This window comes from Henckelia pumila, chromosome 4, assembly GCF_033568475.1.
Source record: "Henckelia pumila isolate YLH828 chromosome 4, ASM3356847v2, whole genome shotgun sequence".
Taxonomy (NCBI): domain Eukaryota; kingdom Viridiplantae; phylum Streptophyta; class Magnoliopsida; order Lamiales; family Gesneriaceae; genus Henckelia; species Henckelia pumila.
Genome location: NC_133123.1, coordinates 5966236 through 5991658, shown reverse-complemented (window position 1 = coordinate 5991658; position 25423 = coordinate 5966236). Strand labels below are relative to the sequence as shown.

At 33.8% G+C, this 25423-nt stretch overlaps 2 protein-coding genes across 5 annotated transcripts; one reads left to right on the top strand and one right to left on the bottom strand.

Annotated features, from left to right (window-relative positions):
- The first annotated feature begins 999 nt into the window (after nucleotides 1-999).
- LOC140894717 (zinc finger BED domain-containing protein RICESLEEPER 1-like) lies at nucleotides 1000-5627 on the top strand. Of its 2 annotated transcripts, none has more exons than XM_073303307.1 (4): nucleotides 1000-1194; nucleotides 1981-3969; nucleotides 4064-4132; nucleotides 5491-5627. In XM_073303307.1, the coding sequence occupies exons 2-3, from the start codon at nucleotides 2022-2024 to the stop codon at nucleotides 4120-4122; spliced, it is 2007 nt and encodes a 668-aa protein (XP_073159408.1). In that variant the 5' UTR covers nucleotides 1000-1194; nucleotides 1981-2021; the 3' UTR covers nucleotides 4123-4132; nucleotides 5491-5627. The 2 variants fall into 2 exon arrangements, with proteins under 2 accessions (XP_073159408.1, XP_073159407.1); XM_073303306.1 differs by having other exon boundaries at nucleotides 5477-5613.
- On the bottom strand, nucleotides 5146-10252 carry LOC140894719 (probable galacturonosyltransferase 15). 3 transcript variants are annotated; one of them, XM_073303308.1, is made up of 7 exons: nucleotides 10099-10252; nucleotides 9523-9894; nucleotides 9365-9408; nucleotides 8040-8225; nucleotides 6272-6853; nucleotides 5872-6174; nucleotides 5146-5698 (listed from the first exon to the last, which is right to left on the bottom strand). In XM_073303308.1, exons 2-7 carry the CDS (start codon nucleotides 9776-9778, stop codon nucleotides 5414-5416), a joined length of 1656 nt encoding a protein of 551 aa, XP_073159409.1. In that variant the 5' UTR covers nucleotides 9779-9894; nucleotides 10099-10252; the 3' UTR covers nucleotides 5146-5413. The 3 variants fall into 3 exon arrangements, with proteins under 3 accessions (XP_073159409.1, XP_073159410.1, XP_073159411.1); XM_073303309.1 differs by lacking the exon at nucleotides 10099-10252 and adding an exon at nucleotides 9995-10086; XM_073303310.1 differs by lacking the exons at nucleotides 9523-9894; nucleotides 10099-10252 and having other exon boundaries at nucleotides 8040-8220; nucleotides 9365-9405.
- Nucleotides 10253-25423: the final 15171 nt, after the last annotated feature.

Here is a 25423-nt window from a genome sequence, read left to right as displayed (position 1 = left end):
TTTACTTTCATTAATCCTTACTCTAATTATAATATTATTAAATATTTTATTTTAGTAATGTTTTAGAGGGTGTTTAACATAGCTTAAAAGCTCTTTCAAACAGCTTATAAGCTGTTTTAGAGCTTTTAAGCTTTAAAAATGTGTTTGATAAATTTTTTTTTAAAAAAACTTATAAGCTGTCAAAATAAGATGTTTGATAGCTTATAAGTTGTTTTTAAAAAAATAAGGGAGGAGGTATTTTTTTTTTAAAAAAATCTTATTTTAATATTATATCTCTCTAAAATATCCTTAAATATTTTAATAAATCTTCATCTTATCCTCTACTCATTATATATTAAATATTATTTTAAAAAAATTACAAATCACATAAATTTTTTTAAAAGTATAATATTAAAACAATTTTATTTTTAATATAGGTTTATTCTAAAACTATTTTCGTATATATATAACTCAAAATATTATTTTCATAGAATTATACTCTTTTTGGTAATTTTGACAATAAAAAGATCTTATAATACCAAAAATATATCTTTAAGTTGTTTAAAATAAGTTTACCCAAACACTTTAACAACTTATTTTTAAAATAAGTTCTAACATCTTATAAGCTCGTAAAATAGCTTTTAAGCTCTAAGAACTAATAAGCTGTTTAAGTTGTTTAAAATAAGTTTACCCAAACACTTTAACAACTTATTTTTAAAATAAGTTCTAACATCTTATAAGCTCGTAAAATAGCTTTTAAGCTCTAAGAACTAATAAGCTCTTTTTAATAAATTTAGCCAAACACCCTCTTAATTAACTAATAAAGTAATGATGTTTGTATTCTCCTTAATTAATTAATTAAACTTAATATTCCTGGAATAAAATGGATTACCAAACCACCTATAGAGTGGGCTCGGACTGGGCCTAAAAGTGTGGATGAAACGATCAAGCCCAAACCCAGCCCAAAAGAGTAGCCCACTGACTACGAACTCAATCGGGTTGGCGCCTTGGCAGAGAAATAATTTCCCTAAATCAACTCAGCTCTTCTTAAATTTTCCATTTCAATCTCCCAACCAAATTTAGCCCAAAAAAGATTTTTGTGTTCTTCGTAAAAAAAGGAAAAAGAAAAGATTTTGTATCCGCATATATGGATTGAGCATTCCGCTGGAGAAACCCTAGTTCTCGCTGCGATTATCGATTTCACTCCGGTTCTCTGTAAGTTTGTTCCTTTCTCAGCATCTGCAATGAAGCCATGTGTGGTTTGGGTGATATGGATATTATCTGAAGTTCGAATAGTGATATTTGTTATGTTTTCGGTTCAATGATAAAATAATACTATTGAGGATCGAATGACGTTGAACGGGTATGGATCAATCCGGTGTTAGGGTTTTGTGAGTAATTTCCGGATTAACCCGAAGAGTTCATTAATTCATCGGGTCGGTTTCTTATACCATCAAAGTTCGGGTTTTTTCAGCAAACAGGACATGGGCTGGCCTTTTTTTTTTGTGGGTTTTTTAATCAATTATTCCGTCATTAAATTTTAACTCCGAATTTTTGAACATGGATTGGAATTAATGCATCCGTGCATGTATAAATTGGCGTTTTGTTTCGAATGTTAAGTCCTTAGTTCGAAATGGGAGCAAATTTTCTTAACGTTGCTGGATTTTAGCACGGTGTAAGTTGAACTGGTCTGATTGTTGCAGTGGTTTTTTTTTATGGCTTTTACTCCTTTTTTCTGTTTTATATTTATATGATTTTGCTTAAGCCATAGGAGTTTTGATGCACAAATTACAGTTTCCGGCCAAGAACGAGTTTTTGGTCACTTCCAAATTTATATTCTAGAATTGAAGACGGTAAACAGCATTAATTTTCTTCTTTTAGAGTATTGTTATTTTGACTTCTTTCACTTTTTCCTTTAGCCTTTCTGAAAGAAAACGATCCGAACAAATATGCTCTTGGTTGTTTTAAGTTTGTCATAATTTTTTTAATTTACGTTTTCAGGTTTGTCTGAGCCTGCGGAGGAGGAATAACATTTAAATCAAATGGATGGCTCAGATGAAACTGTCATTGTTAACTCTAGTAGATTGAAATCCGTTGTCTGGAATGATTTTGATAGAGTTAAAAGAGGTGAAACATACATGGCCGTCTGTCGGCACTGTAAAAGAATACTTAGCGGGTCAAGTACCAGTGGAACATCTCATTTGAGAAATCATTTGACTAGGTGCTGTAAAAGATCAAACCATGACATTACTCAATACTTGACAAGGGGCAAGAGAAAGCAAAGCACCCTTGCCCTTACCAAGTACAACCCTGTTCAAATAAAGAATGAGATGGTCACTGTTGCAAGTAGCACCCGTGAACAAGGGCTAAAAAGTGGAAATATGAGCATGGGAAATTTCAATCTTGATCAGAGGAAGAGTCAGACAGATCTTGCACGCATGATCATTATGCATGGTTATCCATTGGGCATGGTTGACGACATAGGCTTCAAGACATTCGTTCGAAATCTTCAGCCCTTGTTTGATCTTGTGACTGTTGATAGAGTTCAGGCTGACTGTATGGAGATCTACAGAAAAGAGAAACAGAGAGTATATGAGGAGCTTGATAAACTGCCTGGCAAAGTCAGCCTTAGTGCTGAGAGATGGACTTCTAATGGAGATACAGAGTATCTGAGTTTGATAGCACATTTTATCGATGATTCTTGGGAACTAAAGAAGAAGGTTTTGAATTTTTTAGCCATTGATCCCTCTCAAGCAGAAGACTTGCTTTCAGAGGTTATCATGACAAATCTTAGGAGCTGGGATATTGATAGAAAGTTGTTCTCATTGACTGTTGAAAACTGTTCCACCTATGACAGGATTGTCCATAGAATCAGAGACCAACTCAGCCAGCACAAGTTCCTGATGTGTGAGGGCCAATTATTTGATGTACGCTGTGCAGCAAATACCGTTAAGTTGTTGGTCCAAGATGTACTTCGAACATCACAAGAGATCAGTGACAAAGTTCGTGAAGCTATACGATTTGTTCAAAATTGTCAAGCCACTAGAGAAAAGTTTGAAGAGATGGTTCAGATAGTTGGGACTAATTGCCAGCAACTCTTATCTCTTGATAATCCATTTCAATGGAACTCGACTTATTTAATGCTTGAAACTGCTTTAGAGTACAAAGAAGCACTGTCTCAATTGCAAGAACATGACCCTGGCTTCTCAATATTCCCATCTTGTTTAGATTGGGACAGACTGCGAGCTATCACTAGTATCTTGAAGTTCTTTCATGAAGTTTCCAATGTCTTTGCAGGAGGCAAGCATTCCACTGCTAATTCATACTTTGCTGAGATTTGTGACATTCATCTGCAACTGATCGAGTGGTGCCAGAAGCCAGATGATTTCGTTAGCAGTTTAGCATTGAAACTGAAAACAAAGTTTGACGAATATTGGAAGAAATGCAGCTTGATTATGGCCATTGCAGCCATCTTAGATCCCAGGTTCAAAATGAAATTAGTGGAGTACTACTATCCACAAATTTATGGTGATACTGCTCTAGATTGCATAGATATTGTTTCAAATTGTATCAAAGCTTTGTACAATGGTCATGCTATCTACAGCCCATTAGCGGCTCATGGTCAATGTTCAAATTCAGAAACGAGTGGTAGTGCTGTTAAGGATAGACTTACTGGCTTTGACCGATTCCTGCATGAAAATTCCGTTAACCAAAACATAAAATCTGACCTAGACAAGTATTTGGAGGAACCACTCTTCCCACGAAGTGCGGATTTCAGTATATTGAATTGGTGGAAGGTTCATGAACCAAGATATCCTGTGCTGTCCATGATGGCGCGCAACATTTTAGGGATTCCGATCTCGAAAGTATCCCTTGAGTCTCTATTTGATTTTCGGGACAGGGCCCTTAATCACTGCTGGAGTCCACTCAAGCCAGATAGTTTGCAAGCTTTGGTTTGTTCCCAGGATTGGATGCAGCATGAAATAGAAGGTAACCGTGTTTTTTTTCTTTGCCACATTTCTATTTGTGAGTTACTGAGTTTTGTGTGGTTGCAGCTAACAGATGACTTTTCTCTATTCTGCAGTGACAGAGTCGAAATCTCTCCCGACCCCTACCTTTGCGTTGCGCTACGATGCAAACTAACATATTACTGGTATAATTTTCTGCTTTCGGCTGCCATCTACAAATTTAGTCAGCATTTTTCTCTGAAATATTAGAAGCTTTATTTGGTAGAAGATATAACTTCTGTGTAGAACTCCTGAAGTAGCAACATTTCGAGTATCATTGGCAGATGCAGTGGGCTTCATCGTATATTATTAATTTATTATCTGAATTCTGAAGTCACACTACTTGTGGAGGAATAGGGTTAGAATGGAGGGTGGGTTTCAAATCCTTGAAAGCACGTGCTTGACTGTGCTATATTGACATGCAACTTGGTTTTGGTCAGATATTAACGTTGCTAGCCTTACATATATTATTAACTAGGGATTGAACGATGAATAATGTATTAGGCTTTAAATTATTCAAATGTTTTAACTAGCTGTTACAAGTAGACCCTTTGCTTGTGATGGTGTCATCCATTTGGTGTTAAAATGAGAGCATGGATTTTGGTAGGGAGGGGCTAGGTTTAATTTTAGCCTAGTCTATCCGAATTTGAAAATTTTTTGGAGCTAGGTATGTGCGTGGTGATCTATACTAAGAAGGACTTGCTTTTATGTTAATTAGTTTTTATTTTTGGATAAATTAAATAATTTTCAATGTTTCCAAATATATAACTAACCACAAGTATTTATTAGCATTTGTATCTTCTGTGTTTCTGGTATGGATACAAGTTTTCACCCATAATAATTCGGTTTATTGATGGTGCCGACAAGCTTAACATGCCTGGAATAATAAATAGGCCATGTTTGGTTTTGTTTTACAAAACATTTAGTTCCGTTTTCACGTTTTCTGTGTACAATGATATTTTTTCCCATCCTTCCTTGTTTCTAAACACGCACCTATTTGGCTGATTTCATGCTCAAAGTAAAAATGCCATCGAACTTAATACAATCTCAAGCCAAACGAAGCCTGTGTTTTCGACGCTAGCTAGCTAAGCATGACACCAAATCAAACAGGGCATCACATGTGAGCAAATATAAGCGAAATTAAACAAATGTCTAAGGATCATGAGAATATGTTTTTTCTTTATGGGAAAATTACAAATATACATCGAACATGCCATTCCTACTATAAACTTTGTGTTTGATATATAGATTTTGAGAGTAAATGTATTTCATCTACCTTCTATTGTTACTTATCAACAAGCTAGGGAGAATGGCCTGTGAGAGGCTGAAGGCTAAACCTACTTCCCTCTGTCACAGAGGATACTCCATGGCCTAAAACAGTAACAAGTAACTCAAAATTTTGAGCTATGGGATATAACTTTGTCCCTTTAGCCTGCTATTCCACATTTGCTTATATAATCGTTTGAGAAATTTACATGCCTAGTCCAAAGGTCTCTTACCTCAGGGGACGTGATTTCGAGCCATGGTTTTGCTGGCCCACTAAAGTGTAAAACTGCCGCAGCTTCTGACATCTGTTCATCAACTTGGGGAAAACGATAACCCAGACCAGCCAGTTGCCATGAAGAATCGATTTGATGCACATGGTTTTTGAAAGCAATCAAGGCGGGAGGAAGTGCTCCAGGATGCCATAGTGTAAAACCAGAGTTTAGGTTCTACAAAACATGTGAGAGGATAATGAAGTAGCCATAACTACCATTTTGGTCAGGAAAACAATATTTATGTACTTCTAAATCTTTATATTGATTGATTGACCACTCAGAATGTGGGACTGATTGATTAGGAATTAACATGGTTACTAACATTACTATCGGAGGAAGATACTCACAAGTTTGAGCCATTGGTGATACACTGCAGTGATATTTGTCTTCCTCCATTTTTTTAGGTCAAAGATGGTCATCCCGTATTGCCATCCACAATGATCTGGGTCCAAGTCAGATATTATGATTGGATCTGTAAAATTGAAGTAATCCTTGTATTTTCTTCCTGGACAGCAGCCACTTCCACACCATGAATCTACAACTGCACCCACAACCTTTTCATTGAGGTCCAAGTCCCATAGAGATGACAAGTCGTGTTGTGCTACAATATCATCGTCCAATAGCACAACCTTGTCGAGATCTGGGAACAGCTGCGACACAGAAAATTGAACACCAGATGAATTTTAATTTGTAAGGATGATAGATTATCATAATCAGTTCATGCTAGTAAAATTCAAGTATTTTTACCTCGGGGAGATAAATGCGGAGGTAATTCAAAAGCGAAAAGCTGCTGGGGATTAGAACACCTAGTTTGTGATCATAATCTTCCTTGTTATCAAAGCCTTCCTTCTTTGCATTTCTCAAATTGTACTTCATGATCTGGTGATGAATTTCAAACACCTCCTTAATACCGACATTTACATCATGAGACCACTCGTATTGATGCAAGCCCTTGACTTCAATGACTGCGGATTCTATTGCGTTCAATGCAAACCATGCATGCATTGAGGTGTATGTTTTCCTATCGGTGATCACATGAAATACCAAGTTTTTGGGATTGATTGAAGTTTTAATGGCAGTGGATATTACAACAGATGCAGCCAGGACATTGTCAGTCAAAAGAACAACATGTTGAAATGAAGTATCAGTGAGGCGGTAAACGTATTGAGGCAAAGGTAAGCGAGAACGAGCCACTGCATTTATGGCATACTCTTCGGTCAACTTAAGAGAAAGACAGTGCATGCTGTTGGGTAATCCATGAGCAGCTAAATGCCAGTAAACAGACTCCTGCCACTGGGCTGTTTTAACCATGTGTTCCATCTTCTCAATCTGCGCATAAAATACAAAAGCTCAGTGAAGGTCATTTGTTTAATGTCGAAGCACTGATTACATGTGTGTCAACAAACAACCTCTAGAGAAATGTTTCTTTTTATTAGCATATAAGATCTCGATTCCCGTCATAAAACATATGTTGTTAAAATACATTTATGATCTACATATCTAGACTACATCGGTAACTAAAGAGATGCTAGTTCAAGATTCTGCTAATCACATATCAAGTAATGTTGTCGGTTTTTCATTTTCCATTTTTCATATTGGCTTTAACCTTTTGGCAGAAAAAGCACAGATAATACTTAAAATCACCATTTACACAGTTCTCTATAAAGAGTCAAGAGTGACCCCTCAGGATTCCCAAATCCATCCCTTGTGTATGATTGATTGTATGACAAGTTAATATTGCTTCTTCGTGAATGGGATCGATAAACTTTTATCTTTGTTTCTGTCGTGCATACGCGAAAGTAAATAACTTGTTTATTTCGTTTATGTTTGGTTTCCTCTAGTAATCTATGCAAGCATTATGTCTTTATGCCGAACATGTTTTACTTCGAAGGACCATTAAACCCGGAAGGTACAAGTAGGCATAAATAAAGTGATTTGAACGGAATTACCGAACCTAGTACAGTAGTACTTTACCTAGCCGCAAAACACCAACTTTCACATGGCTAAAATGGGACACCGATTTTCTTAGGTAGCGTGGAAAGCACTTCTCAACTTTTACTTAATAAAAATTTGTAATTTTGTTAACGAAAAGCTAAGAAATGCTTTCTAAAAACTCTCCTAAACACTACCTTAGACACGTGGGAGGAGGCTTATGGAGATTAATTTTTAATTTAAGATAATTCATTTTAAAAAACGGTGAACGTAGAAGAACACGGTTGAGATGGGTAAATGGCAATATTTTTCAGAAATAGAAGGCCCCCTGAGTAAGGCTATATTTTTCCCCTCTGAAACAAGTGGTTTGGGTGATACCATACATTTTCAGGTAAAAAAGAAGTGGGAGCCATTTATGCCTAATAATGGCAGGACAGTGACTGCAGGCCATTATGAGAGTGGACATTAACGTGAGTAGTGATCAAGTGAAAAAGAACACAAGAATAGGCAATAGCAATAGCAATAGCAATAGCCAATAGGATGATGGGCTGCAATAAATGGCAGTAAATGTTTGCTAACTCACCACGGCTTTGGTCTTGAAAGCGAAGGCTTTAACGTCTTGTTTCTTGGACGTCATGTCCTCCACTAGATCCTTAAATGTAACTGGTATTAGATTTGAACCTTCCACTGTTCCAATTCCGATTCCACCCCCATATTCATCATTACTAGTGGTTGCCTCCAGTAGGGCCCGTGTCAGCTCTTCTCTGAGCTTTTTAAGCAGTGCCACAAAATAGGAAGAAAATCATAAGCAAAACATAACTACAATACTGGCGTAATCTTTTCAACAATTTATTATTATCATTATTTTTTAAACATTTACATTCATCATTTTAACAATTTGGTGAACCCAGCATTTATTAATCACAACAGAATGCCCTCTGCGGGGTTGAAGAGTTTGTTTTCACATTTCTTTTTCTATCACAATAGTCCATTCGCGAAAACTCAAGTACCTTAATCTCCACATTAAATGGTAACCCTTTCTCAAACTGAATCTTTCTTCTATATTAAATCTCTAAAAGATTGTCATTTCTACAAATATTTGTTTTCATTATGCATACGATGCCGAAATATGTGATCATGAATCATCCATTGATTTCATTTGCTGGACCTTTTTCAGATATCCAAATTACTCCAGACGAAAAAGTTAAAAGTTCGGGGTCAATTCTAGATATAATGATCAAATTGAAAAGAAACCTTCTGGGGCTCAAATTTCAACCTGATGTAACCTCTGGGTATTATATAAATCTAAAGGAAAAGCAGGAGTCTAAATTTTCAACTGTAATAATGAACGAAGAAGAAAAAGTAGTAGTTAAAATCTCATTTTCATGTTTATCTTCAGACAAATAGAAATCTTAATTTCATGTCACGTCAGAGACGACCCATGTTTCATTGAGTATTATTACTTATTAATATCATTATCAAATGAAGGATGAAAAGGGAATAATTAAATAAGATCAAGCTGGCTTAACGAATCGGCTGGCAGTGCAACTTGCCAACTTTTTAGCCAAGCACCGAGTGAAGCTTGAATACCGACAATCGCGAAATAATTTGTACCCACTGTTTATACAGTCGCCTTTTGGTCCAATTTACAGACGTAAAATAAATCCTCGTACTATTTCAGTAATTTGTCCACGATCTTTTTTTAAAAAAAACAAAATTCACGGTAAAAAGTAAGTATCTGGGTTTACTTGGTCGTCCAAATTTCGCAAAATATCTTAAAAAGCAAGTATTTGGTACTTGGTCGCCCAAATTTCTCAAAATATCAATCAGTTGGCAAAAATTTCATGCATAGTGATTTGCATATGTACATCTTCTTAATCTAGCCAAAAAAGCAGCACTTTGACTTACCAGAGCAGCATCGCTCCCGCCAAAAATCCTTAGTGTCATACACCCTACATTACATGGTCATGTACGCGCAATCACACTTTAGCCAGCTCATAAAAGTAAAATTTAAAGATTATATCGAAGAATTGAAAGATAATGAAATTAAAAGGCCTAAAATTTACCGATGGAGGAAGAGCAAAGAGCGGCGGATTCAAGTACTAGAAAAGCAGTTCTAATGAAGAGTAAAGGCAACACCAGACCAAACAACAGCACCACCGGTAAAATCGCCGTCCGATGGTACAATCTGCGGCCGAACGCAGTCGACGGCGGATTCTTCCCTTTCATCTCACTCCGAGTACCTCCAACGCCGGCGCCCTCGGCGGTGGCACTGTATGCTGCGACTCTCTTAGTCCTAGTCGTGGATATGTACAGTTTCATATTACGAGCCACGATTCCTGCTGCTGCTCTATAAAAACGCCCATCGCACTTCAAATCTCAGCTCCAGATCCATTCCTTTGGTTTTCTTTTCGATCAGAACTCCAAAATCTTCGCGCCTGCGAAAAAAATTCATCGCAGCATAAACATCAGCAGAGATTTACCAAAAAATAAAAGAAAAGAAAAGAAAAAGAAGAGCAAATTAATCCAAAAACATACTGATTCCAATCAATTCAAACACCAGATCACAAGAATAAACAAAAAGAGAGAGAGAGAGAGAGAGTTCATTTGTGAAAAAAAGGCAGTGCAACAATAAAAATTACCTTTGGGAATTCAATAAAGCTGAGGATAGAAATTTATGCCAACGGCATCAGTATTTGCGTGTGCGAGAGAGCTCGTATCCATGAACTTATTCGAGTCTCCATCTGACTGTATATTGAATTTTTGTCAAAGAAAAGATGACATCACTCTCACTACTAACCTACGTCAGAATTAGGCATTATCGAAAACTAGATTTGGTGCGAAACCGTTTTTATTGAAGTTTATATTTACAATAAAAATTAATAATTTTAAAATAAAAATAATATATTTTAATAGATGACCAGAATATAATATATGTTTTATAAAATTGACTTGTGAGATTGTTTTTAAAAAATTTTGTGTTTTTTATTTTATCTTTTATTTTTTGTATTCTTTTCAATAGCCTAAGATTTCCATTTTTTTTCCTTCTTTCAAGTTCATAAAATATCTCCCCTACTGATAAAACAAATCATTGATTTTATGGAATGTGCGAGTTAATGGAGTAGATAAATACTTGATAAATGATCAAAACTTCGATTCTTCCTTATATTTTTTTGGATGAATATATTCACAAGACTTGTCTATTATGGACTATGATTTACCTGGTTAACATATGTTGTGAGCTATTGTGTTACAAACCAAAAGATAACGAATTGCAGATTTCATGTCATAAAATATAATATAATATAATGAAACGTTGAACTACTGTCATCTTTGTTTTGTGCAAGAGTACGTGCAGTTAAAAGTAATATAATTAAATTAGGACAATGTTATATGTACACAGACCATTACATATAGGTGTACACGCTCTATTAAATTAGAAAAGAATTTAAAATTCTTTTAAAATTTCTTTTTTTTCAACCTACAATTTTTTGTCTTACTCAAAAAACTTTTTAAGAAAATATTATTATTTTTTTATTACTTACTTGTAGAATTAATTTTACTCAGTTCCACAAAAATAATTATTTTATAAAATTTTAAAATATAATTATGAAAATATAATTATTAATTGATTTAAAAATTAATAATTGTCTATTTTCTTATAGAAAATATATTTTAAAATTTTTAAAATTAAAATTTCAAATTTAAATCATATACAAGCGAGATTTATTATTATATATTTAAATTTATTATGGATAAAATATATATTTAATATTATTATGTGTAATAATTAATTATTTTGTTAAAAACAAAATAAAAAATCAAATCATATTGGTTTATGTTGATCGTGTTAGTCGAGTTCGAGTCGATCATTATTGATTTATTCGGATTTGGTTTGAGAAATTTATAAAAAGTTTTTGTACTTATTTCTAGAATTAAGAAATAATTAGTATATTTTTATATATTGTATGTTTGAAAAAAAAATATTGTATATTGTATTATAGATTTTAAACATGTAATAATTATTTTGTAAAACATTGATTTTTAAAAATAATTTTTATTTTGTGTAGTAAGTTTATTTTAAATTTTGTATACTTGGACTTTCAAATTTAAGTTATATAGAACTATATAAGTGAGATATTGTTATTATGTATTTAAATCAAAATATATTAATTATTATTATGTGTATTTAATTATTTTGTTAAAAATTTTAAAAAAATCAAATATTTTGGGTCTAACCTGAACCCCAAAAATCAGTCTTAATCCTATAGTAACTGATCAACTTGGGTCGGATTCAATTTTGACACCCCTAAAATTTCACAATAAATAATTAAATTAATAATAACAATATTTTCATTAAGAGTTTTTTTGAAAAAGATAAACAATCGTAGGTTGAAAATAAAAACATTTTAAAATAATTTGATATATTTTTTTGAGCAAGACAAAAAATTGTAGGTTGAAAAAAAAAGAAATTTTAAAAGAATTTAAAATTATTTCCTAATTTAATAGGGCGTGTACACCTCTATGTAAGAGTCTATGTACATAATACATATAGCATTGTCAATTAAATTATTAAAAATCTTGAATAAATTAACTTGTCAAAGTAAAAATATAGAAACTATAGGTTGTTAAAAGAGTCAATTATGAATAAATCCCCAAACCCAAATCTTTCTTTCTCCCAACTCCCTCCCTTAAAGATTCTTTCTTTGCACTCTCTAAGGACCACAAAACTTGATTATTTTAATATTTAATTCTTGTACTCAATATGGATTATTTTGTGCTTAGATCTGAAGGTTTTATACTTATATCTAAAGATCTCTGTGCTTATATCTCATGTTTTAATGCTTATTCTGGAACAAAGAATTATGTGCAAAAAATGGTATCAGAGCTTTAGGTTAAATATTCAGACTTAATATTATTCGTTAACTCATACTTTTCTTTGTTGAGGAGAAGATTTTTTACAAAAGATGACTTCAAACGAAGGTTTGAATCAAGAGAATTTTATTTATATGAAATCCTATAAACAAGTTAATCTGTTCACAATAGATTACTTACGACAGAAAGATGATTTCTAACTCTCAATTTTTAGAAATTACCCCAGATTCCTCTAAACTCTTCGGAGATCTTAGAGAAATTCAAAAGACGGTACAATATTACAGCAATCAGCTGTATGAAATACCTCGGCAGATTGAAGGAATCCTTAAGAAACAAGAAGAAATTCTTGTAACCCTAAAGGATCTTCAAACTAAAATCACAAATCTAGAACAAACTTCAGGTTCTAGAAAAGAAAATACAGGAGGAAGGTTACCACTCTCGTTTGGTATCGAACCATTGTTACATCAGAAAGGTAAAACCAAAATGGTTCAAAAACCTTTAACTGATGATGAAAGGATGATTAATCTTATAAAAGCAGTATCAGAGAAAAACACTATCTGATGACTACTTTAGAGAAATTAAATCTCGAGGATCTACAAGATCTCGCGGATTCTTTTGCGAATCTCAAAGTAGTAGATCTAAAAATGAACTCCCCTGAGGGTGAACAACCCATAGGGAATCTCCCAAGATATGCGGTTAAAACAGAAGAACCACATAGTGAGTTTCAGGTTGGAGAAAATTCACATCCAGCAGAAACCAGATCAAGAAGGAGTAAAATCCCACTCCATCAAACTCCTTACGGAAAAACTGTTTTAGATCCAATACATCTGAAACGACCCTAACTCTATAATAAATAAATATGCGGAAATTTTTTTTTTTTTTTATACTACTAAATAAAATATGTACATATATGCCCATACATATATGCACAGAATAAAATCTTAAAATAAATTCATGACTAAATAAATAAACAATTTAAATACTTAAATAAAATGCATTCTATGAATTAAATAAATATCTGAGTCAACCCTATAAATTAAAAATATACTGCATAATTAAAATAAATAAAAAGTATGCATGCACTAAATTATTTAATAAAATATTCCAAACAACTCAACCCAAAAAAATAATAAAATGTATCATAAGACTCAAGCATGGTGACTCAGAAGCTGTCACGGTCACGGGGCTACTGCAGCACTGCTCATACGTCCTCACCACCGGTAGGGGTAACCTGCTCCTCTACATACTCACCTGCACCATATCAGTGTAGTGAGCCTAGAGGCCCAACATGCATACTAACAAGGGTTCAAAATAATTTAAAACAATTTAATACTAATACATACATATACGTGAATGAGCATGCTTAAAAATTTCGTAACATAACTTACATAAATAAACATAAATAACATAATACATAACATACATAATATCATACATACTTGAGTTGTTGAGCATTTATTTTCTGAACATCGAATGGTCCTATCCGTAAGTGTGACCCATAGTGCGACTGATCAGTCTAAGAAACCATCGTACGAGGCTGGTGGCGAACCACCCATACATAAATGGCAGAAAACTGCCCATACATAAATGGCAGAAACTGCCCATACATAAATAGCCACACTACTTCAATTTCCACCTAAAATATTTTATTTGCTCAACCATAGGAATTAAATCATAGCATAAAAATTGATTTCATGAATGCATGTACTTAAATAAATTGTGTGTCCTTCATATATATTTAATTTAATTTTTCTTACTAACATATAAATATTAAAATAACTTAAATGCATAAAAATAATTAAATATATAATCAGGACACATGCAATTTTCTCATGGTTTGATACAGCTGCTGGCCCTAGACATGCAAGCCCATTAACTTAAGACTTGGCCCATAAATCAACCAAAGCCCATTAAGACTAACTTAGGCCCAATAACACTGTCCCTGGCCCAATGGGCCCAAAAGCCAATAACAGGCCCAATAACTTTCATGGGCTCCCAAGCCCATAAAAGTTTCTGGCCAACTTAAAAATTTAAATAAAAATTATTAAAAGCCCAAAAATAATTAAATAACCCAAAATAATTTAAAGTAACCCAAATAAATTAAATGGTACTAATTAAATTTTTTTGGGAATTTAATTAGTCCATTTAACTCCTAATTAACTTAAAACTTAAAAATAAAAAATACCCGAGCCCAATTAAAATAACCCAGACCCGAACCCACTTAACTTAACCCATATTATTTTAGACCCGACCCGGACCCAAGACCCGACCCGAAACCCACTAGAAACCCTAAAACCCGATTGCCCCCTCCTCCATTCTCCTCGGCCGAGAGCAGCAGGCCTTCTTGGCCTGCTGCCGGCCGGCTCCGGCCGCCCCTGGCCGGGGCGCCGCCGCCCGGACGTAGCCCACGTCCGGGCGGACCTAGCCTGACCAGGCCCCAGCCCCATGCACGACCAAACCAGGAACCCGAAGCAACCTCTTCCGAAACCCTAAACTGTGCAGAAACATGGGCAGTCATGGTTCAGTCTGAACCAGGCCGAACCTAGCCCCTTCCAGTCCATGTCCGACCCCACCCTTCGATCCTAGGGACCCCAAGGTACCCCTCTAACCGTGGACCAGCAGCCCACCTAGCCATGGACATGAAAACGTGAGCATGCAAACACCAATGTCAAAACCGAGAGCAATTTTGGAGGAAAAATCGAAAAGCTTGTTGTCAAAAATATCGATTCTGATGATACACACCCACACACATACATACACTGATATAGGTTTGAAAAGTGAAGAAAATCATGCCTTAATACCGTAGAAGACGATTAGCACACGCGTAGGACGTTTCCGGGACGACGGGGCGACGACGGGATGCCTTGGCTTGCTTGGAACCTTCGAAATAATGGCTATGGTGTTCTTGGAGGTTGGTTCAGTGAAGAAGAAGATGGAGGTGACGGCTGATGCTAGGGAAGAAGGAGTGATCGGCTAGAATAGGGTTTAGGGATATAATTTTAGGTTAATTAGAATATAGGTTAAATAATTTAATAAAAAGGTTTTAAAAATAGTTAAAATACAACTTAACTCTTAAATAAACATTTAAAAACCTGATCACCTAAATAAAATCTCGAAATAATAATTTAGGGGAATTTTAAAAAATACTAAAAAGTCAATATTTTGACTAATTTTGGATAAAAAATGACCCCTAAAATTAAATAAAATTAAATACCTAAAATTTTGAGATAATAAAACTCAAAATAATAATTTAAGGCTCTAAAAAGGCTCATAAAATAATTTGGCTAGAAAGTTGTCATCTCGTCCGTCCACGGTCCCGTCTACGCGATTAAATAATAAAAATACTAAAAATCATAAAAATCACTAATTATGGGTTAAATGCTTAAAAATAACTTAAATCATGCATAAATAATTCACATAATTATTTAACCCATAAATCATAAATTTAAATAATTAAATATCCTAATTATGCAGGCGGATTTATGTAATTAAAAATACCGGGTGTTACAACATCCTTACGGGGTTATGTTAAACCTTGATGTTTTGGACTTCAAAAATAGAGAAGATCTTATAGATGATTGGACGTCAGCTATGAGAATTGCAGCAGAGACATTAGATCTCAATAAAGAAGGATTCATTAAACTTCTAGAAATGAGTCTAATGGGATCTGTCAAGATTGCTTGGGAGATGACTATGCCAGATACGAAGGAATCAATCTTAGCAGGAGAATCCCTCAGCGAAATTGGAGAAAGAATGGCCACCTTATTTAAAGCACAATTTATAGGGGTAGACTATTTCAACAATCAAGATACAGAGAAAAAGATAAGATATACTCAAGCTCTGTATAGCCTCGAGTTACATGATATCTGTTTAGTTGATGAATACATTATGTTATTCACTAAATACAGATGGAATTCAGGAGTCGAGGAAAATGTAGCTATTCAGCTATTTTTCGCAAAAATGTCAAGTCCCTGGAGAGAAATGCTGATTAAAGAATACGTTCCAGGTCATCTTGACACTTTAGCAAGACGCGCGTCCTTTTTGAAAGGAAAATTGGCAGAATGATGCCATATGGCAGCATTACAGAAGAACTACAAGAAAATAAGGGGTATAAATAAACGTACACCTTTATGTTGTAAAGATAATGATCTTTCAACGATCATTGGAAACAGATCACAGGGATTTAAAAGGAAGAAATTCAGAAGTAATCCCTACAATAAAAGAATGAGAAGTTCTTGGAAACCAAGAACATTTTGGTCCAAAAAAAAGGTCAGATCTTATAGGTCAGGAAGAAGAAGTGGACCTACAAGAACATCCCCAGTAACAAGCTCATCACAAAGCAGGGGAAGAACACCATCAAGAAGAACTTTCAGAAGAACTCATACAAGAGCAAGTGAAAGTTTCAAGGATTGCAACTGCTGAACATGTGGAGCAAGAGGACATATATCTACAAATTGTCCAGAAAACGAGAAAAAAAGAGTTAAACTCTTTGAAGCAACACCAGATATGGATGATGCGGTCTTCTTTCAAGATCTAGTCCAAGTATATCAATTTGAGGATATCCCCTCAGATGAAAGCATATACGAAGAAGAGATATTGTTTAGTCAAGAAGATTCTGAGGATGGATCAGAATCAGAATCAGAATCAGAATAAAGAAGAAGTGTTTCAGCATGAAACACATGAAAGTTTGGCTGGATTCTTTAGCCAAATCACGATATCTCATAATATGGTCCAAACGATTATGAAAGAAAATCCAACGTTACAAAAGTACCAGGGATTTTAGGCAGGACAAGTAGAAAAAGTCTTAGGCAACCTAGGGCTTAGACAAAGAAGACATAATTTGATTTACAAAGTATCCAGAAGGGAAATGACAATCTCCATGGAGTTAACAAGTAATCAAATAGAGATGCAGTTAATTTCTTTTGAAGAAATAAGAGAAGAATTGCAAAAGTTGAAAGGTGAGGTAGCAAAGACGATGTCTTGGATTCATATTGGAGCAATCCAAATAATGATCAAGGCAACTTTTAAAGAAGGAATAGATTCACCCATAGATATCGTAGTATGCGATAAAAGAATGAGGAATATTCAAGATGTTGTCCTGGGTACTATCTCAGGAAATCTTTGTGCAGGAAAAATTGTAGGAGTTATCTATCCAAGAATAGCCTACAATTTACCTGACAGGGACTTTAGTCGAGCCTTGACGTTGCATCAAAACTTCAAGGAAAAAAGACTAATGAAGGAAGGTAATAGACCATATTCTATTACATATCAAATTTTATATGCTCTTTCTAATACTCATCATTCTGAATTATTTATTAGAAATGAGTTCATTGAAATTCCAGAGATCTTTGGGAAAGTTGCTCATGCAATATACCCAGAAAGAATCGAGTTTCCTTTAATTCAAGAAACAGACATTCAAATCCAAGACAGACCGGTTCTATACAGAGACCTTAAAATAGAACCTCGAATGTTATCTTTTCAAGAAAACCGAATGACAAGTAGGAGATGGGACAAATCTCCTATTCAAAAAATTCCATCAGAAGAAAAAGAGTTTTCTATAATAGGAAAACTTAGATCTCCAGAAGGATGGAAAGAAGTGAAAATAGTATTCGATATTACAAGTCATCGGAACCAGTTCCCTTGTAACTCGATTTACTATTTGGAACAACATGAAAAAGGAACTTACCAAGGATTGATAAATATTGGAGAATTGGAAGTTCAAATATGTGGAATTCCAGGAAAAAAAGTGGATCAACTCATTCTTGGCCTAGAGTTTCTGGAGGACCATAAACCATGGAAACGCCTTGAAAAAGGAATAGAGTTCATGGCAAAAGAAAAGACTTGGAGGATTCAATAAGAATTCTACGAAATGGAAAACCAAGAGAATTGGATAAGGGACAATCCCTTAATCAGATTCGAGAACTCTGTTTACAAACAGAGGAAGAAGCAGCTGTTGAAATTAGTAAGTCATGAACATGATTTACTAGATCGCATTGAAGAGGTAGAAAGGAGTAACCATACTCTACCTTCTGAAGCCTTAGGAAGACTAAAAGTGAATAGTCTTAATCGGATTACTGAGTTACAACACAGTCTGTTAAAAATGGCAGGACCATTTAGTAATCCCTTTAAAAAATGACAACAAGTCCTTTCTCCATATACATTCCGATAGGGATGTTGTATGAACAATATAAGGCTGAATACTTTGCAGCTTATATTGATTCGGGAGCAGGAATTTGTACAGCAAAAAGAGGAGTATTCCCTGAAAAATGTGAAGAATATTTGCCAAAAATTGCTGGACGAGATTTCTCTCGAAGAATTTTAATTCTTTGCAAAGGAATAAAACAAACAGAGATCCTTATAGGAGGAGCAGGTCAGACATCTTGGTACAAGGTAAAGACACCACCAATCTATTTTCATGATACAGAAGCTGATATCCTGTTAGGAAATAACTTCTTACAAATGTTTAAGAAGTACACACAAGACAATGAGTCAAGAAGACTTATGTTCAGTACAATTTGTGATCATAAAATTATCGTTCAAAGACTCAAAGTTGCTTTTTATCGACAATTGTCGATAATATTTCGCAGCCAGCGTGGTGATAAGGGACAACTTTTTCACCCAAAAATGAAAGATCCAAGAAGGTTTGGAGAAACCATGTTGAAAATAACAACAGAACAAGAACTCCAAACAGAGGATATGGAGCTTCTCAAGGTAACTCTAAATCATAGAGATATAGAGTTAGAAAATAAGGTATCCCTTGAAGATGTCAAAAAGAGGCTCAAAAAAAGTTATAATGAGCATCCTTTGGCATGGTGGGATAGAAATCAACTCAAAGCCAGACTTACTCTAAAGGAAGGCAAATAGTATGAATTCGTCAGATATAAGCCTATCCCGATGAACATAACAGATCAAAGGGATATGAGAATGATTATCAAGGAACATTTGGACCTTGGTCTAATCAAAAAAGGAGTTTCACCATATAGTAGCCCAGGTTTTCTGGTCAGAAATCATGGTGAAATAAAAAGAAGGAAACCCAGGTTAGTTATTAACTACCAAGATATTAATAAAATCCTGGAGTTTGACGGGTACTTCATACCTAGTAGAGAACATCTAATTAGCTGTGTACGAAATGCTAGAGTGTTCTCAAAATTTGATTGTAAGTCTGGATTCTACCAGATAAGAATGGAAGAAGGCAGTAAGAAATTCACAGCCTTCTCTACTCCACAAGGACACTATATTTGGGAAGTTATGCCTATAGGATTGGCTAATGCACCCCAGATATTTCAAAGAAAGATGGATAATCTTTTTAAAGATTATTTCAACTTTATGTTTGTTTATATTGATGATATTCTTATAGCATCAAAAAATATAAACGAACACGTTAAACACTTAGAGATTTTCTCTAAAATTTGTAAACAAGAAGGACTGGTGTTATCTGAAAAGAAAGCAGTCATAGCAACAAGGAAAATTGAATTCCTCGGTATTGAGATTGATGAAACTGAAATAATTCTACAACCCCATATTGTGGAAAAGGTAAAGAATTTTCCAGATAAACTCAAAGATGTAAAACAACTCCAGAGTTTTCTTGGAGTAGTTAATTTTGCAGGGATATTCATTAACAATCTAGCAATGTACAGAAAGGTGTTCAGTTCTTTTTTTAAAAAAGGATGCTAGGTTTATATGGACCGATGACCATACTAAAGGGGTAAACCAATTAAAAGAGATATGTAAGAATCTCCCAAAAATGGCTATACCCGTAGATGAAGATGATCTGGTATTATTTACGGATGCCAGCGACGATTGGTCGGCCGCAGTCCTTACCAAAATCACTCCAGATGGGGAAATACCATGCAGATACTGTAGCGGTCTTTTTTCAGAATCTGAGGCCATTAGATGTCATATCAACGAGAAGGAATTTTATGCGGTTAAAAGGGCTTTTGAAAAATGGCAATTATTTTTACTTGCTAAAAAATTCACTCTGAAGGTTGATAACACCCAGGTAAAAGCTTTCCTAAAGAATAAGATTGAATCTAAACCTGAGAAAGCTAGGTTATTAAGATGGCAAGCATTATGTCAAAATTATATTTTTGATATTGTTATTATTAAATCTCATGAAAATATTCTTGCAGATTTTTTAACAAAAGATGGAAGGCAATGACGTGGATTCCATCCTGAAAATGCAGAGGCATCTCCGGGAACATCTTGGGTTGCTTCAAAACGAGTTCAACCAGTTAGCCATTAATGCTGAAATGGCCGGCAGGTTACAACAAGCTGATCGGATCAAAGTATTTAATCGAATTACAGGATGTATGCAAGCTCAAACACAACTATGGGCTGCTATTCAAGGGCCAATTGTGAAGGCTATAGAGAAATCATTGTTTCTCATAAACAAGATATACTAAAACCATTGGTTTTACAAGAACAAGAAATACAACCACCGGTTGTGAAACAAGATATTGAGGAATCTAAAACTCAAGAAACAAGAGCTAATCTATCATCAGCCTTTGATGATTTGGATGAAGCAACAATTTATGAGGATAACTCATCAAGTCAACCCTCCGCCTCTGGGGTAAAAGAGAAAGAGATCAATCTTAGGTCCAACACTGACAAGGGCAAATCTAAGATTGATACTAATCCATCTATTATTTCTCCATTCCAGGTTTATCAACAAAAGTGGGAGAAATTGAATACAAGGAATGAAATCAACCCGAACACTTGCAGGGTTGATGTTGCAGGAATATATCCAAGGGTTTGGCTAAAAAACAATGTCAATCCTAAAGATGTAAAACTCTGGTATGAATTTGGGGCTTTGGCCTCAGTTTATACAACGTCACCAAGCTTTCTGGAGATATCACAGTTACCAAAATGGATTCAGGAAGCAGTCCAAGAAACATGGGCAAATAATGATCATTTGTCCAGAGGAGATGTGCTTGAGTTATATTTTTTCAGTGCAGCTCCAGAACCAACAGTGAAAGGATCACACGAACCCTTTCATTTTATCAAGCTGAGGAGACCTGATATAAATAGTCATAAATTTATCAAGGATCCTAAAACTGAAGAAATACCCTTGGTGTCCACTTTCGGGGAAAATGAGATCTCAACCAGATGGCATGAGATATTTGGGTCTGTCTTACTGAGATGGACAAAGTCAAGTTTCCATTCAAATTTTATCAGAATTCTATGAACGGATCGTTCCTGTTGAACACAACGACAGGAAAAACTACAGCATTTGCGGAAGTACTTTTCGAAAAGAAGATAAATCTTTTGTGGAACAACAAGCTGCCGGGGAGTAAAGAAACTCGCCGAAAATTTTGTAACATGGCTTATATTGGACGATGGTCAGAGAATATCTGCCCAGAATGCCCAAATCAGAAGGAGCCAGAATTTGAAAAAACCTTTAGACCCCGAACGGATCGAAAGGATTTTTCCGAGACAAGCAAAGGTGGACAAGGACCACCAAAGATGCGTTTTCACAGGGGTCTACTTCAAAAGCAAAAGATGCCTCGACAACAATAAAGCAGGCATGTGAGGAGAATAAAGCCAAAAGAAAGTGGCAGACATGTGATTCCTCCACTAGTAAAAGATGCCATCAATAATGGCATAAAAAATTCAAGACAGCTGCCTCCTCCACTAGTAAAAGATGCCATCAATAATGACATAAAGAAATACAAGACAGCTGTAAGATTCCCTGAAGTTTTTCGGTGAAATGAGTGGAACTACAGCTATAAATACAGGCATTTGAGGAAGCTGAAGACATCGATCATTCCCTTCAGTTTTCTTACGAATAAAATTGTTGTAATATTTCTCTTTCTATTGTAATAAGTTTTCGTTTATGTATTTCAAGAACGAGGCTACTATGAGTAGCTAAACAAGTTGTCTTCTCCTCTTCAAAGGAGTTGATTTATGTAATAATATTATGTTTGAATAATTTTTCTAAAGTCTCTTGTTATTTCATGTTCATATTTTATAATTAAATTTATATACCATACCCTTAAGGTAGAAAACGAATTAAGGCTGTGCTGGGTGTCGTTGAAGGAGCTTGTACAGAAACCATCTGTTGCGACTGCGTGGTTGGAGTGTGAGGAGCACTTCGTAAAACTCGGCAGGTATGACCCGACGACATTATGGTCAAAGAGGTATTTAAATTTGATTTACTTTACGAAAGCATGTTGGACCCTAATCTAAAGTATATAGGCTGGAAACCTTGCGCAACCAATAGTTCTTCACGACATGAACTGGTTCGATAGGTAAAACAACGCCAAAGTACAAAAGATTAGTTGAATACTTGTTTAATCAAAATTGGGGACCACTAGGGAGTGCAAACTAAAAAATTTGAATGTAGGGAGTTAGGAGAAATTTATGTTTAGGTTTAGGGATTTTAAAATAATTACCCCAAAAATATTTTTATCATGTCTTTAGGTAATTTTTCTATCATATCTTTATTAGTATTTTACTCCATTTTTTTTTTTTTTTTGAAAGGAGTATTATACTCAGCTTAGAAACCAATATTAAATTAAAATTAAAATAAACCATAGATGCTCTTACGAGACATAAATGTTATTCGAAGCAATAATATATATTCATACGGAATCGGAAGCACCAATGTCGCATCTATATTTGCCATGTGGGAACCTTTCACCGACACTCCGTGGCTGGCACCATTTTTGACTCCATTTCATGAGTTGTACACACTGAATATTTCGTGTTTCATTTTCTTTCAAAATAGTCTTTTCATAATTAATAATAATAATAATAATAATAATAATAATAATAATAATAATAATAATAATAATAATAATAATAATAATAATAATAATAATAATAATAATAATATGACTTGTAGGCACAATGAATTCTTCATCATTTTACTCCAAAAAAAAAAAAAAAAAATCAACATTAATTTTTTTAATGGGTCATTAACAATTTTTTTTACAGTAAATATGTTGAAGCACGATAACATGGTAACGTACAATTAATTGAAGTAGGCATTCCATAAACTTCCAAGTGGAATCAATTAACGGTGCACATAATCCATTTATCAGTCGTACACCAATACTATTAGGCTGTGTTTACTTAGTGAGATTAATTATATATAGATAAATAATACTAAGATTATTAAACTAATTTTATAGGATGTTGAATAATGATGCATAAATAATCACATGTTTACTTTAATGGATCAATGTTGTGATTGATATTATATATGATTAAATGACGAGTTACAATTTTGTCCTTTATGTATAATATATAATCTTATTTTTAGCTTTTATTTGTAAAATAAAATTGAGATTGTGATTTTTATTGAAAAATATAAATTATTATTAATCCACATGTAAATTATTTTAATTGACAAAAATTATTGAGTATAAATATTATTAATTTATTTTTAAAAAAATAATAAATTGAGTTAAATTTTTTTTTCCCCATGAATAAAGATAAATTATAATGAAATGTATTAATCATATATTAAATTATTAGAATTTTTTTCATGTTTTATAATTTTAAAATGGGCATTTCGTATATGTAAATTAAATAAAATGTATTAATATATCTTAACTTATTTGAAATTTATATCCATGTTATATAATTTTTTAAATGAGATTTTCACATATTATTTTTTTGGGAAGTAAATTAAGGATATTAGTGTAATTTTTTTAATTAAAAACATAATGATTATTTATCACACCATTTTTTTGTGATAAATCATTAAAGTTTAAAATATAAATTAGGTAACTATAGATGGACTTTATGAGTTAATACGAGCCCTAAAAAAGCAAGTAAACATGTGATTGCTTAGGATTATTTATATAATCTTATACTTATCACAGCAAGTAAACGCAACCTTAATATAAAAAACCCAATAAATTTAGAGCCTTAACTTACAAAATTTTGTGAAAACTTAATCAGTCGTCCCCAAATATATATGTTGTATTCTCTCTCAATATAAACCGAGTCTTAGAAAAATGTGTAACAATTTCTTAAAAGCAATCAAGCAATCATAAAATAGAAAATCTGATTATTAATTTAAATTTTCAATAAAATCCTTAAATAGTGTCTGAGAGAGTTTCTAAAAAGCACTTCTTAGTTTTTCCTTCACAAAATTTTACAAAATTTCGTGAAAAAAAACTAAAAATTGATTTCTAGAAGCTATCTCAAACACTACCTTAATCTGTTAAAAAAATAAATATATATACGGAAACCAATGTAATATCTTTTACTATTTCTTAAGGGTGAGCATACTAGAATAACTAATCGATGTCTTGGTCTGTTTTTAAAAATATCTAAACTATCATCAACCCACTTTGGCACTTTTCATCACCCCACTTCTCTACATTTTCACGTTTCATATTTTCCACTCAAATCTCAAACACATTCATTTCTTTTTCTTTTATATCACACACATTGTGTGTGCTTATTTGCTAGTATGTATTAAGCAAGAGGTCTCGTGGGATAGTCTTTTTGTTGTTATTTTTTGATTTCCTATAATGCACATTGTTATGCTATTTTAAAACTTTAATTAATCTTTGGTAAATATTGATACATCTTTCAATAAGAACCCCTAAAAAAATACTTTATATGCTTGCCTTTTGATTTGAGTAATGTTATATGTACAACAAAATTTGTACAATATATACAATTTACACTATAAAAAATAAATTCAAAAATTTTATTTATCAAATTTTATGTCATATCGAATACAAAATCTCACAATATAATTATTATAAATATTGTTGTATGATATGTTAGCTGCGTTTTTAAATATTTTTCTTCTGTTTTTTCAGCCAAATTAATAAACTAAAATAAAGGGTCCGCATCGCATCACTAGAACAAGTACCTTGAACAGTCGGTTCAACGTCAAAAAATTTTAATTTTTTGCTTTTTAAAGAAAGTACGTTTTTGCATTTTATGGTGATTCACACGACTTGTATGGATGCCCACGTTCTTTCTCATGTACATGTAAAGTGATAAACTCGTGCAAGGAAGTCAATGCGTTTTTAAGGGCAACTGTTGGGGGTTGAGATTCTGTTTCTTATAGGTATATTTTAATGCGCTTTCGACTTTCGGGGTGCTTGATTTTAAATTTTAATGCCG